The following is a 15,550-nucleotide window of genomic DNA, read 5'->3' as shown; positions in this document are numbered from 1 at the left end:
GCTTCCGCGAACCGAGAGAGGAAAAGGAGTCCTCATTTGGGAGCAAGGAGGCACGCGGATGGTTCCCACGGAGGAGGATGGGAAGGAAAGCTTTGGCGGCCCCGCTCTGTCCTCCCAAGGGATGCTGCTGTGCCAGGGCCGGCCCACCCACGAGGCAAGGTGAGGCGAGTGCCCGAGGCAGTGGAATCCGAAGGGGGAGCCGACCCCAATGGTACCGTTTCATTCCTCCCTTGTTCCCGATGTGGATCTTCACTCACTCCCTTCTCCCTATAAGTATTTTATGTAATACATATATAACGAGTGTATATATATATATATATATATATATATATAATATAATAGACATATAATTAATACACACACACACACACACACACATATATATATATATATATATATATATATATATATATATATATATATATGCTTTCGTAGATTTTCACGGGTACAGGAATGCAGGTTTTGGTGTCCTCGGGTGTCTTCCCGTGTAAAAGTTGGGGTGTCTAGGCGACGTTTCGACGAGGTCTCACTCGTCATCTTCAGGCTGGTGCTTTCGGCTTCTTGTTACTGGAACAGAGCGGGATCTCAATGTTTGAGTTCCTATAAATACTGTAGAGGGGGTGTGGTGTCTAGCCTCCAATGTTCTGGGCAGAGAGGAAGTTCCCAGGCTAGTGTGCCTTTTCTTCTTTTGTTCCTTAATTACTTGAGAGATACCTTGAGTGATTTCTTGAGTGATATCCTGAGTACCACTTAGGTGGGTCATTAGGTGTGGATTAGTTGCTAAAGTCTTTGTGTCTTGACCTCTTGAACTTTGTGAAGAGTTTTCCTGAGAAGATGGCTGTATTGCACTTAGTTGTGCTTTGGCTTGGCTTCGTGTATAGGGGATGCAGCACCTCCGGATGCTGCACCCCCCTGCAATCCCTACACAGATCTGGCTGACACAAGCCACAAAACCACAGCTCGCCCCTATACACGAAGCCAAGCCAAAGCACAACTAAGTGCAATACAGCCATCTTCTCAGGAAAACTCTTCACAAAGTTCAAGAGGTCAAGACACAAAGACTTTAGCAACTAATCCACACCTAATGACCCACCTAAGTGGTACTCAGGATATCACTCAAGAAATCACTCAAGGTATCTCTCAAGTAATTAAGGAACAAAAGAAGAAAAGGCACACTAGCCTGGGAACTTCCTCTCTGCCCAGAACATTGGAGGCTAGACACCACACCCCCTCTACAGTATTTATAGGAACTCAAACATTGAGATCCCGCTCTGTTCCAGTAACAAGAAGCCGAAAGCACCAGCCTGAAGATGACGAGTGAGACCTCGTCGAAACGTCGCCTAGACACCCCAACTTTTACACGGGAAGACACCCGAGGACACCAAAACCTGCATATATATATATATATATATATAAATATATATATATAAAGGTAAAGGTGCCCCTGACCATTAGGTCCAGTCATATATGTAATACATAGTAGATTTTGGATGTGTGGTTTTCCTTTAAGAAAGCACATTACAAATTTCCATCATGCTGCTGTCCGGAAGCCCAGGCAGTGCAAACAGAAAGTTGCTCTTTTAGTTCAGTGCATGTATTGCATTCTAATCCTTGTGTTTAAAGAGATTCAGCACTTCAGAAATATAAACGCAGCAAACAAAGCCACGGGGGCTAAAGTGGAAATCAAAGGGTTCTTTGAGAAACAGTTTGCTAAAACTGTATTAATATTTTTACACTTGACGAAGCTAAAAACGGAGCTCCCCCAATCAAACAAATCCCTCATGTAGTTTCATATTTCAGATACATGGTCTTGTTATTTAATTATATTACCAGTTTTGTATCAGTGTGTCCTGGTATCAAATATGTTCTAAGACTGTGAAGGTGTGTTTTCCTAATGACATCATCATGCACTAATTAAAGGGACTTTGGGTGAGTTTCCATTTTTACCCAACACAAACTTTCACGCTGTTCTTGCCTTAAAATTAATAAATATTACTTTTACAAACTGTAACTGGAAGCTTGTTACTAACTACGTAACACTAGTTTTCTTTCAAAACAATTTGTATAATTGAGCAGTCACTTCACAAATAAACATGCGTGTCAAAAGGCTTCCAATACCAAAACCTGTTTTTAAAATTTCGTTCAGCTACAGATGCAAATAACCATCTCAACAACACAGTGTTGAGCTTTGTGTAGAATTATAAAGAGAGTACATTGACTTACACAAGTACACCTGCTGTTGTAGCACTAATTTCTAAACTCTACTGACCGTTATCCCTTACATTCTTGGTTCTCCTTGGGTTATGTTTGAGATATGCTCAGAAGTAGCATTGAGCTCAATGAAACTCCCAGGTAACTGTCGTAAAGTGGGGGGGACATGACAGATTTTTGAAAGTGTGTATGTTGTAGAAAAAACGTTTTTCTGCCACTCTCATATTATTCCAACTAGAAATCATTCATAAAAAGAGTAGCTGTAAATTGAGGAAAGTACTTCAGCACACAAAGAATAACCGATTTATGCAAATCACTCCCCAAAGATCTGGCAATGACAACTGGATTAGGCAGTTTTAAAATAGGACTAGACAAATTAATGGATGATGGGTCTATTAATGAATGGCTATTAGGCATGGCAAGCAGGATCTGCAGCAAAACAGTTGCAGTGTGGAGTGCTCCTGTTCAGGATACAGTGGTACCTCAGGTTACAGACGCTTCAGGTTACAGACTCCACTAACCCAGAGATAGTACCTTGGGCTAAGAACTTTGCTTCAGGATGAGAACAGAAATCGTGCAGCGACAGGCCCCATTAGCTAAAGTGGTGCTTCAGGTTAAGAACAGTTTCAGGTTAAGAATGGACCTGTAGAACGAATTAAGTTCTTAACCCGAGGTACCACTGTAACAATAATAATAGTCATACCTTGGAAGTCGAATGGAATCCGTTCGACTTCCAAAATGTTCGGAAGTCACAGAAACTCTGTTGGACATTCAGCATCCAAAAATAGTTCGCAAACCAGAACAGTCACTTCTGGTTTTGAAGCATACCTCCAGAACAAATTAAGTTCTTAACCTGAGGTACCACTGTACTTCATTCCATTCCATTCCTTTTGCCCTCCCCAAGAGTCAGGCATTTTGTACTCAGTGAGCATGCTTCGTCCTCTTTTGCCGTTTCAGAGGTTTCTCCCTTTACATCCATATAATTTTTTTAAAGTTATTTGTACTTCTGGAAACATGATTCCTGTCTGCTGATACCACCCCCTTGTGATCAGGTGTTGCCATTTTCATAAGAATGGTGCTTGTAACATTTGATTGCTAATACAATGGTACCTCGGGTTATGAACTTACTGTAATTCATTCCGGAAGTCCTTTCTTAACCTGAAACCGTTCTTAATCTGAGGTACCACTTTAGCTAATGGGGCCTCCCGCTGCCGCCACAGAATTTCTGTTCTCATCCTGGGGCAAAGTTCTTAACTAGCGGAGTTTGTAACCCGAGGTACCACTGTATATGACACTTACTTGGGGTGTCCCCCAGCTTCCTCTGCTTGCCAACCTGCCCACCATTCTCCCTCACATTACCCCCTTGCCACCTCATGCAACTACTAAACTCTTTCCTGACCCAATTCTGAAGCCACTTCTTGCTTCTATTCTGCAGCCCCACTCTCCACCTGTGTTCCCATGTCTATACCTCCTTCCCTCTCCCTTGGAGCAGCTACTTTGCACACAAACCATCAAGTGCCATCCCATATGTTCTACTGCATTTTATTGTCACTTTCCTTATGGCAAAAGTGTGATCTTTCAGAGAAGTGTGTTGTGCAAGAGCTCCAAATCTGCTTTAATTGTACAACCTGAAATTGATAGTTGTTTTAAATTGTTCTATGTGCACTGCTTAGAGATTCTTTGATTAAAGAGTTTATAACTACTTCTCAGGAAGGAAGGAAAACCTTCTGCAATCTCTTTTTGTATTTTTTGAGCTCTTATAGCTATATGATTCTTAACGCGTTTATGTTTCTGCCAACTAATCCAATATAGCACAGTCAGGAGGCACCCAGAATATCAATCTTATGCATGCCTACAATGTTCCAATGAGTTCACTTGGACCTGTTCCCAGGTAAATGGTTATTGTCTTACAGCTGCATTTTGCAAGGCATCAGATGTTGTCTGAGAAAACCACACTTGATAACAAGGAATCAGAAGCACAGAAATGCCAACTCTTTTACAGAGTGGATGGACAGTAAAGCACATCAAAGCTGGAGAGGACAGTTGAACTGTACATGCTCTCGAGTCCTGTACTTATTGTGGTTAACATTCTCGAAGGCAAGGCCAGATCCACATAATATGTGCCACATTACATATAAAAGCTCACTGCCTGGCCACATATGTGATTCTAGCTTTGTCTTCAAGAATATTAAAGACAATAAGCAATGTAATATGACAACAGTGAAACAGTCATTTAATAAAATATGAAAACAGCATTTAGCTTCTCAAAATACTTTTAATATACAAGTTGCATGTTTCATACCAAGCACTCACATTTCCATGTGTCCTTCCTAGGTGAGAATTACAAACTACAAAAATTTCCAAAACAATGAGTTTCCAACGCTCAGTTCAGGCAACACAGAGCTATTTTGGTACCCCCCAAATCCATCTGTTTCAACACATCAGTGACTATGTAACCCTATGAAGGTTACAGTCCCTATGTAACAGTCATGACAATGTTGACCAGGTACTCCAGTTCAGGATACTGTTCATTAGTCTATGCCAACCTGGAGCCCTCCAGTTATTTTGGACTTGCAACTCCCACCAACCCCAAGCAGTGGAGCTGATGAGGGCTGTAGTCCAAAACGTGGAAGACACAAGAGTCGGTAAAGGCTGCTGTAAGTTAATCATATTTTAAAAAATACATTTAAGAGAACATACCAAAATGAACATATATTTCCTTTTCTATACAACTTTACAGAGGTATATGCAAAAGGGGCTATATATACTAACTGAAAACCATTCAAAGTTCTGCTACAAACATGCTCTGAATGTTGCAAAATTTTAAACTGAGCAATTCGTTTCTCAACTATTGCAATATATTAGTGCAAAGGTTTAGGACAGCATGTTTTATGTATCTTTAGAATGCTGATGAAAACAAACATTTTATACTGTGAGATACAGACACACGTAGACATGGCATATCTGAAGAGCCAATGCTGCAACCAACCACTGGTTCTAGTGGCCATCTCTCTGTTTTTGGAGTGTAAATAAACAGACTGGAGAAGATAGAGCAACCTGATTCGTGTCATCAGGCTGCTTGCCTTCCAATGGAATAATCTTAACATACAATTTGACACTATTTGCTTGAGCTGGAGGTAGGAGTTATTTTATGAGATACAGCCGAGGGGCTTACCTTTCTTCACTGGCTTAATTAATTATATGCAAAAAAAATCCTCCTCCAAATCAGGTTCTCATTGGTTTGGATACACGTATCAGTTTATTAATCCAAGATACATATGAGCTTTGCGCCAACACATTCCATCTGCGTGCTACCCTTTCCTCCATTCTATGTGTGCTGTGACCAAAAATTCCCTGTTAATTAACCATGTGCTTCCCATTCTCTGATGGGGTGAAAGACAGGTTGCTTGCCTGGAACTGTGGTTCTTTGAATGGTCATCTGTGCAGTTACACATACGGGTTCTGCCAACTCCACAGAGCAACATTCAGAACATTTTAGAGTTAGGTTTTGCTGGGAAGCCTATTCCCAACCCTCAGTATGCAAAAAGGGACATGGTTCCCACTTTTCTGCTCAGTTCGACAGAATAACCAAAGTGGCTATACTGTATAGGGAAGCACCAGAGCAAGAGCAGGCCAACAAAAGCACCTGCAGCAAGGAAGAAGACTGCAGAGGGCAACTCAAAGAAAAACAGTACAGGTAAGCAATCTCTGTGGTTTCTGTGTAGTCCCACGTACAAGAGAATACCAAACTGACTTACCTGGGTAGCATGCTTTCCAATACTGACACAAGCACACATAGGACTCAGTTCAGGACAGGTTATAGTAAAATCCTACATGCATGTAATCCTCAGATTTAGTGGGATTTACTCCCAGAATTACAGCCTTAGTCAGTTAGGTTCAGTGGAATTCAGTGGGCTTTCATCACCAACATTTCACATTGATCAGCTTTCTTTGGATTGAGGCCATGGCAATTCACAAATTAAAGACTAAATTATCACATCATACTCAAAATATTCCAGTATCCCTGGATAGATATCAAGTCCATATATACAAGAGGAGAATCAGGATTACAATGTCCCACCCATGCTCCCACCTGATCTTTGCACATTGTACAAAGAGGCCAATGTGCAGAGCTGATCTTTGTGACCCTGGCACCTTTATTTTGAAGTGTGGAGATCATATGGATTGTCTTATATGCACTGAGTCTAGGAATTTGAGTTGCTATGCAAACATTCAACATGCAATTGTCAGGAAGAGATAGGGCAGGTATCCCAAAGGGGCTAGGTCCCACCAGTGTAATCCCAGTTCCTCCTCATGGATCCAGATTTAATATTTGCACAGGACTAGTGAATACATTTAAATATCCACATCTAAAATGACTTTGGGAATTACAAAAAAAGTTTGCTTCTTTTACTAGTTTAGTTTCCTGAAAAACAGATCAATCAAATTTGATGCATGCAAAACAAAAAACAAAAACACAGAATTAATCTCCCTCTTGAAACATCATACTCTTCAAAAAATATACAAAGCATAGGACAATCTAGAAAGGTAATAGTACAGTATAAGAATTTTGTTGTACATCCTAAAGATTTTACTGTATTATTAACAGGTATAGTTTTTCATTACGACTTATAATGGAGCTGTAGTAACACATACTATTTCTCTTCCTGTATTAAATACTTTAAGGAAGAGTGATTCAAACATACTTTAATTTCAAGAACTAAAGAACACTAAAGAAGGGTATATTGCAGGTTCAGGGCTCTTTACAAAATGACATAGTATCAGATCCCTAAAAGATCAAAGTTGTGGGTTTGTACTTTAATGAAACAGTTCACAGAATTAGGATTTCACAACAGTGGAGACAGGAACTCAAGATAACCATTTGCTATCAGTGCACCAACACACTTTTTTCAGGCCCAGTGAGGAACAACTAAAACAGTTAATGAGGCTACAATATACTAAAGGGAATGTCAGGACTTTCCTAAGTGGGACACAACTATGTGGCTGTTACCATCTGCCATGTTCTTTAACCCACAACAGCATATCGCACACTTAGCAAAATAGGAGCTGCAGATGAGCATCAAGATCAATCTTGGGCAATTACAGAAAAGAGGCATACAGTTCTGTAAGTATGAATGTTTGGAATCGCCAAATAACCATTTTTCTAGATGTGAAATTGGGTTTAATACCATGGGCAAAATGGTAAATGTGAAGTATTACTACTTGAGTTATCATAATTTTCAGAAGGGCAGCTACGTTGGTCTGTTGCAGTAAGAAACAATGAAGAGTGTTGTGATACCTTAACAACTCACTAATTATTGTGTATGTTTTTGTGGACCACAGTCCATAGTCAATTCATTATGTGTAAAAGTGTAACCCTTAATTGGCACACATATTGAAGATTACATTTTACACACCCTATGGTCTGTGACATAGTAGCAATTTCTTAACCAATTAACAAATACGTTAATCTTTAAGGTGCTTTTGATTTATCGTAATTTCATCATAATGTGGAATAATACGGACCAAGACACATGGCAGAAGTATTCCTGGCATACATCATGTACTTTGGATGCTAATTACCTTTTAATGTGTGTCAGCTTTCTATTTCTGTGACTAAAAGTCAGGTTTTCACACTGCCATTGAGGTCACCAAATATGCTCGATCCCAAAAGCTTTTCAAAATGCCACCAAGCTCAGGTTTAACTGATTCACATCAATCCTGGTATTAGGGGAAACAAATTTAGCAAGTGAAAAAAAATTCTGTCATCAAAATTAACTGCAGTTTGTTGACATAGCAGACAAAAAGCAATTCTGTATGCATCCATGCTTTATAGCCTGAAGTTTTTAATTTCTTAAAGGAAGAACACAGTAAACTATAATACATTCCTCTTCCATTTTACTTAAGCAACAGTTGAAAGTATTTTACCCTAAAGACAAGTTTTCCCATGTATCCAGGGGGGACTTTTGAAACTTACATAGTCCAATAGCTTGCATGGTGTTTAAACTTAAAATAACTGAAGTGATTGCCCAGTATAGATGTACTGCGAATAAATGACGAACAAAATTTAATCCCTTACACTCACAACTTCATTACATTGGATGTGCATTTGTTCTTTGCTTGTTTTTACTGGTGATGTTATGCATGTGTGCTGTGTATGTATTCCCATGTGCCCTTCATTTCTCAAGTAGATGACAAGCTGATGGTCCTATCCCAAGTCTGAGTGGAGACCCGGTCTTAAATCTTTTATGAATCATTGTAGACCTAGGTTTCTCTACTCTTTGCTGCACTTTTCAACATCTGCTAGAAAAATGGAAGCAGAAAGAGCAGTTGCAGCACAAGCTATAGAAAAAAAACTTCTCCCTCATCATTTTCATTTCTTCAGGCAGAAGAAAAGTTAAGACATACGGTGCACGTTTTAAACTTACATATCCAAGCTACTGAGGATGTACTCTACACAACGTCCAGAACAAATGCTGGGTCCCAACAAACTATCATTAACAGGACAAAATGGCTACTGGAGAGTTAGAAAACTGGGAATCCTACTTACAAATACAGTTGCACTCTGACTTCCTATCTAGAAGAATGTTTTCCCCTTTAGACAAAGCATGCAGAATTCAATCTTCTACAAGAGACATAATACAGTAACACAGCATACAAAATGCACTGCTACAGGGAAGCCTGAATCAAAAATAAAATGGAGGTTACCCAGAAGCATATAAAGATTACCATTTCTGAAAGAACTGCTTCTGCTGAAAATATTTCATTCATAATAAATGGTTGTTCCAAAGACCAAAGGGATTTATGGTTTGTTTGTTTGTTTGTTTGTTTGTTTGTTTGTTTGTTTGTTTGTTTTTCCTTAATGGCAACAGCAGTATAGCATTTTGGGCAAACAGATACCTTCACTTCAAATTGCAGAATATCTTTCCTCCTTCCACATCTCTATTATATACTAGCTGTCTCCTTATTGTAGTCCTGCAATGTTAACATATTATTTATTAACATGAACGTAACAGCAATTCTCTGAGACATGAGTAGGCAGATTTCTACTGGTTAAAATAAATTAAATTTATTTTCAGCCCAACCAGTTTCTTTGTAGTGAGTCATCTAAATTAAAATGTAAATGCAATACAATGTTTCCTTCTGTTAACACAGAAGCAGGATACATAAACTCTGAAATATTAAAACACAGCACACCATATTACACATAAAACTTGTTTTTCCATTTCAAGTTTATTAAAACTTTAGCAGTACAAATGATCCAGGCTGTGGATTATCAAAAGACCAAACAGAAGTCCACATTAAAAAAAAAAAATGTTCCCCAACATGTCTCTAGAACCTGGAGGCAGAATGGAAACATCAAGTTCATCAAATTATCCATGTCTGTCTTCATCAGTCCCAGCACTCGATTCATGATCAGATTTTTTATCTTTACCACGGGCACGATCTCGCTCCTGATTCTTAGATTTTTGGTTGACCTCTTTTTCTTTTGAGGACCGGGACCTGTCTTTTTCCTTTTCCTTACTCCTGCGTGAAGATGATCTTTTCGATTCCCTGTCCTTGCTGCTTCGTCTTTTCTTTGAATCAGGACTTCTATCCTGATCTCTACTGGATTTTTTGCTCTTATTGGTCTCTGAGCTACTACTGTCACGGCTTTTAGAACGCCTTCTTTTTTCAGCATCATCTTTTTTGTGAGAACTTCTATGCTCTTGATTCCTATGCCGATCCTTACTTCGACTTTTCTCCCTCTCAGAGCTCTGTGACTTCCTCCTTTTGTTTTCTTTGCCTTTAGATCTTTCTGGTGTGCCTTTTCTGTCTCTACTTCTTGATCTTCCCCTTCTTTTTACTTCTCTATCTTTGTGTTTTGAATAATCTTTACTTCTGCTGCGGTCTCGTTCTTTACTTCGGGACCTGGCTCTTTTCCCTCTGTCTCCACTTTTGCTTCGCTCTCTGGTCTTACTATTTGAGCTGTGTTTGCTTTTAGATGATTCACGTTCTCTGCTCTTTGACTTTGTATGCTTTTCCGTATCTTTACTTTTAGTATGATTCTGACCATTAGTTTTAGACCCTCCCCTTTTATTTTTCTCTTTACTTCTGCTCCTTTCTCTTCCTCGAAAATCATTGGATTTCTCTTTCTCTTTCTCATAGTCCCTCTCTTTGCTTCCTGATCTCACTTTCTTTTCTTCATGTTTGCTGTGTTTTGAGTCCCTCTCCTTACTTTTTGACACCTCTTTGCTTTTGCTCTGGCTTTTGGATCGAGCCCTTTTTTTGGCTTTGCTTTTATTATGCTTGTCTTTGTCCTCCTTCTCAGAATTCCTCCTTGTCTCTCTGTCTTTACTACTAGATTTGTGGTCTTTTGATTTCTTTTCTTTTCCTTCCCTCCTATTTGGGCTCTCAGAAATTTGCCTGTGGTCAGATGCTTTCCTTTCTTTTCCTCTTCCTGGGCTTTTCTGATTTGCAGCATCCTTCTTGTTCTCATTAACTTCACCCCTGGGGAAAACATACCATATATATATATTTCTGCATTTTGTTATGAAAAGGTGAGAACTAGAAAAGTCAAAGGAGGAAATGCCAAATCAGTGACTGAAGCTGAATCTGCAGATCCAAAAAAATCACAATTATTCTTTATAGTTGTTGCACATATCTCTGCTGGCTAAAAACTGAAGGAAATTCAAGGCAAAAAAGTAACTTATTGTAATTTGTGCATGTTCAAGTCATGCACGTCTGCTGACATGCGTACCGTTTTCAGCAACAAAAGGGGTTGGGCGGAATGGGCGGGCTTATGCATGTCCCACTCACATGCCTTGGAACACAACCCCTGAATAAATAAGGAGTTGCTTGTACTTAGTATATGCTCTATTGTATACACACTGAAACTGGAAAAGATGTATGTAAGAGTCAAAAAGTAATGAAAATTCTATGACTGCTTCTTACTTATCTCCCTTTATCCATCTTTCTCCGCTTGATATTCTCATTCTTTGAGCTCTTTGCATTTCTTGTCTCCAGTGTGGTGGAGTCTCACTGCGCCTAAAACGATCTCGTGACCTGGATCTTGAAGGTGTTCGGTAGCGCTTTGAAAACAGAAAAAGTTAGATAAAAAATGTGTACCAGTATGCTAAAAACACATTACTTTACCAAAAGGAAAAGAAAAGTTTAAGTATTTAAAAGCAAAACAGTCATTCTTAGAATTGCATAATTTTGGCTACATCAGGCTTCTATCATTCAATCCCAACAATAAGAGTTATGAGATTTTAAATGTTCTTAAGACAGGCCAGGAGCAAATTTAGGCCTGTGCTTACAATAATAGCCTACGCTATTCAGTGGAACAGATCTCCTGTTAATCACATAGGTGCAAATAACCTCAGAAAATGAATACTGCATAGAGAGGAGCAAAGGAATGCAAGAGTAATTCCTTTAGATAAAAGAAAGCAGAGAAACCCTTAAGTAATATATTTAAGTCAAAACTGACAAAAGACACTGTGCTCTATGTGTCTAAGACCTGCTCGTCTTAAAATGCTGTTGAGCTGGTGGGCAGCTTACTGGAATTCAAAACAAAAGCTTGCAAAAACTCGCTCTTTCATTAAATAACTAGTAGCAGCATCCCCAAAATCCTTCTCTCCAAAACTTCTTCAGTGTATCCATAAAAAAGGAACAATTACTCTTAAATGTTGTTATGGAACAAGATCACTGTATTACAGGGTAAAAGCTGTCAAAATGTACAGAATAAATCACAAGAAAGGACATACCCGTGGTCCTCTTCCTTTAATTTTTCGTCCAGATCTAGTCACTAACAGCCTTCTCTGATATGTTGATTGACAGTTCGATGGGTTACTAGAAAGGAGGAAAAAGACTTCACTGTAGTTCTGGGATGTTTCTAAGGATAATTCTAGTGCATGCTCTAGTTATCTCCCGTTTGGACTACTGCAATGCGCTCTATGTGGGGTTACCTTTGAAGGTGACTCGGAAACTGAAATTATTTCATAATGTGGCAGCTGGACTAGTGACTGGGAGTGGCTGCAGAGACCATATAACACCAGTCCTGAAAGATCTTCGTTGGCTCCCAGTACGTTTCTAAGCCCAATTCAAAGTGTTGGTGCTGACCTTTAATCAAGCCCTAAAGGGCCTCAGTCCTGTATACCTGAAAGAGCATCTCCACCCCCATCATCCAGCCCGGACACTGAGGTCCAGCACCAAGGGCCTTCTGGCTGTTCCCTCACTGCGAGAAGTAAGGTTACAGGGAACCAGGCAGAGGGCCTTCTCAGTTGTGGCGCCTGCCCTGTGGAACGCCCTCCCAGCAGATGTCAAGGCAATAAACAACTATTTTACTTTTAAAAGACAACTAAAGGCAGCCCTGTTTAGGGAAGTTTTAAAAGTCTGATGATGTGTTGTTTCTAATATTCGGTTGGAAGCTGCCCAGAGTGGCTAGGAAAACCCAGCTAGATGGGCGAGGTATAAATTAATAATAATAATTCATTTCTTCTATTATTATGTATTTCTGAAGCTTAATCAAACTGTACGTTTCCACAAACAGTCTGCTAAATATTCACTTCATGGCAAAAGATTCAAAGGCACAACTGTGAGGATTAAGAACACAGTGGGTAAAAGCCAACTGTGATCATCTACCAATTGAAGAGACACGGTGTAACAGATTACTCTTCCTGCACCACCCAAATTTGCTTTAGAGGATTGGGGGTGGGGAGAGGAAAGGAAGTCTGCTTGCATGATATAGGACAACCTTACCAAAAATTGATTTCAAAACACCTCCATCCTAAGGAAATCTCACTGAAATCATTGGCGGAAGGCCTGGGAAGATTACTGTCTTTTTTTCTTGCAAAATTCATTTAATAGATCCCATTGTATTTAAGCATGTGTAAAAGTACCAGCACGTAGTAAATTACCGAAGTCAACATCAAGGTAATTCACATGGACCACAGCTTGGGGTTACTCATAAGTCTGCAGTTATGATGAAGTACAACTTTACCTCTCCCTTTCCCTCTCTCTGCTCTTGGTCTCTTTTTCCTTTTCATCCACTTTAGGAGGACTTTTTCTCATAAGGAATCTGTTTTCTGGTACAGGAGGAATCTCTTCAGGACGGACTGTGGAAAGTGGCTGTGATTCAGGATTTTCTGTTTCACTTTCACTGGCTGAGCTTCATTGATAAGAGAACAAAAGTTATATGCATCTGTTTGAAATGTTACATATGTTTCTTTTGCAATTCGCATATGCCAAAACAAGAACTTCAAATGCACTATTTTTAAGAAACTATTGTTGGAAGAAGAAACAAAGGTATTTAATATTTTAACATGTGTTCTGCCAAAATAAAATAAAGTTGAGACTTCAAAGGCAAAAATCTTTTTGCACCGGGTTTATATTCAAAATATATCCCTTCTTTAAGCTAAATCCCTTTCCCAAATACCTGTAGTAAAACAAAGAAAAGGAAATGGCACTGTCACGAGGCAGACTCTGTGCCAGCACCCCACCCATCTAGCCATTCCTGCAAGGTTGTACCTAAGCTAGTAACTACAGCAGGGGTAGGGAACCTCTGGCCTGCAGGCCAAGCCCGGCCCCCAGGAGGTTGGCCCATAAAGCTAGCTTCCCCAAACTATGTCCACCTATCCATCAGCTGACATGAATAGGTCCTGTCAGATAATCGGTGGGATTCAATCCTGCTGAGATCTGCTTTGCAAACATGTTCTCTGTGCTCCCAGAGCATACCCCTGCAGCCAGCAAGACTGTACTCTCTGTTCACCAGTCGTTCCCTACAAGCCCTTTCGTAAACAGTCCTGCCCTGCTTTAAATCTCCAAAAATCGGAGGTATAAATAGCAGTGTGGGGTTGTTTGCAAAAGGGCTTTCAAACAGCCTCATGCTGCTCTTTGAATCAGGGCTTCATAGCACAACACCATCTATATTGAAAGAAGCAGGCTAAAGGCTTGTTTTACTGTATTTTTAATATTTTATTGGAAGCCACCCAGAGTGGCTGGGGAAACCCAGCCAGATGGGTGGGGTATAAATAATAAATTATTATTATTAAAAACGTGGTAATTATCTGACATGCCAGATAGAAAAAATACCCCACCACCAAAGGGGGAAAAACCGCTTACAGAGGGAAAAGATTATTGTTGCCTGGAAATACTTAATTCTGTAGCAATGATAAAGCTAAGGGAACATGGATTTTAGTGCCTGGATTAGAGAGCACATGAAACTGTAGGCAAGATAGGCTCTGAGCTTTCTAAAGGAAGTGCTGGATAAAAGTATAAGTATTTTTGACAGGACTATATAAACAATAAAAAGTTAAGTCCTTCACAAGAGTAAACAAACAAACTAAAACATGCTGGTTGCCTGTTGTTTGTGATCCAATGTTGTGTCAACAAACAGTATGGGGTGAGCTAATGTTGGGCAGATTTGTTCCATTGTAAAAAAATTCAAAAACCCATTAAAACTAAGTATTTCAGATTTCATTCTAAACTCCACCTGTACAGATATGCAAGAATTTTTATTTTGATGGAGAGCATGTTGGAGATTAATAAAGAACTATATTATTTTTGTAAGACATGAAAATGACATGGAAGAATGCACTACTGATTCTTCTGAGCCATTTTCTTCTAACTGTAGCACAGGAAGGTAGGTGTTGTTGTTTTTTCAAGTCTCAAAAATAAATCTCTCCCCGCAGCCTGCCTGCATGTACCTCTTCTTGCTCTTCTTTTTCTTCTTCTTCTCTTTCTTATGTTTCTTGGAATTTTTTTTGTGCTTCTTTTTCTTCTTCTTTGTTTTTTCCCCAGAAGCACTTTCAGAATCAGATGATGAATCAGAAGAAGATTTTGAATCACTTGAACTTTCAGAATCGCTGGATGAGGATGATGACTTTCGTCTTTTCTTCTCTTCTTTCTTGGCTTTAAATTAAAGCAATAGACAAGCAGTTACCAAACAAAACCTTCAGAAGCTTAGGAGAACAGGTATGTTTCCACTGTGGGTTAGAATTCCATTAATGATTTGGCCACCCGCACATCCAGCAGGAGGGAATGCCGCAGCTGGGGTACCATTATAAAGAAGGGACTATCCCATGTTGTTACAGAATGAGCTACACTCGCAGGTGGCACAGTGAGAAGACTCCCCCCAACTTTATTCAGGCAAAGTTTTTTGGTCTTTGTTCTTGGTCTTCCCTGGGGTCACCAAGCAAGAGGCCCACTAAAGCATGGAAGCTGGGTTAGGAGCAGGAACTCACTCAGCTCACAATGAAACAATTATCACAGCAGAAAAAGAGGGAGGTATCTGAATGCTTGGAGGAACTCCTCTAATTATGCTGAGTAAACAAATGAGGGCTAAGCATACTCATGGTTG

At 39.6% G+C, this 15,550-nt stretch overlaps 2 protein-coding genes across 5 annotated transcripts in view; one reads left to right on the top strand and one right to left on the bottom strand.

Moving 5' to 3' along the window:
- Positions 1–58: 58 nt before the first annotated feature.
- Positions 59–7,332, top strand: LOC310833156 (uncharacterized protein; the record flags this gene model as incomplete). Of its 3 annotated transcripts, XM_083715575.1 has the most annotated exons (4): positions 59–159; positions 4,024–4,102; positions 5,787–5,908; positions 7,252–7,332. In XM_083715575.1, the coding sequence occupies 4 exons, from the start codon at positions 59–61 to the stop codon at positions 7,265–7,267; spliced, it is 318 nt and encodes a 105-aa protein (XP_083571701.1). In that variant the 3' UTR covers positions 7,268–7,332. The 3 variants fall into 3 exon arrangements, 1 of the variants encoding a protein (XP_083571701.1); XR_014558575.1 differs by lacking the exons at positions 59–159; positions 7,252–7,332 and adding an exon at positions 1,470–1,929 and having other exon boundaries at positions 5,787–6,687; XR_014558576.1 differs by lacking the exons at positions 59–159; positions 7,252–7,332 and having other exon boundaries at positions 3,041–4,102; positions 5,822–6,687.
- PPIG (peptidylprolyl isomerase G) overlaps positions 4,467–15,550 on the bottom strand; it is a 25,628-nt gene continuing 14,544 nt past the window's right edge. For both annotated transcript variants that reach the window (XM_083707657.1, XM_083707658.1), the window contains exons 9-13: positions 14,898–15,102; positions 13,193–13,360; positions 11,958–12,042; positions 11,146–11,282; positions 4,467–10,701 (exon numbers count right to left, since the gene is read on the bottom strand). In XM_083707657.1, the coding sequence (XP_083563783.1) occupies positions 9,585–10,701; positions 11,146–11,282; positions 11,958–12,042; positions 13,193–13,360; positions 14,898–15,102 (1,712 nt within the window). In that variant the 3' untranslated portion in view covers positions 4,467–9,584. The remainder of the gene's footprint in view (positions 10,702–11,145; positions 11,283–11,957; positions 12,043–13,192; positions 13,361–14,897; positions 15,103–15,550) is intronic.

The sequence above is a fragment of the Podarcis gaigeae genome, assembly GCF_964106915.1.
Source record: "Podarcis gaigeae genome assembly, chromosome: 1".
Taxonomy (NCBI): Eukaryota; Metazoa; Chordata; class Lepidosauria; order Squamata; family Lacertidae; genus Podarcis; species Podarcis gaigeae.
Note: the sequence above shows the minus strand (reverse complement) of the source record. Positions and strands in the feature narration are given on the sequence as shown.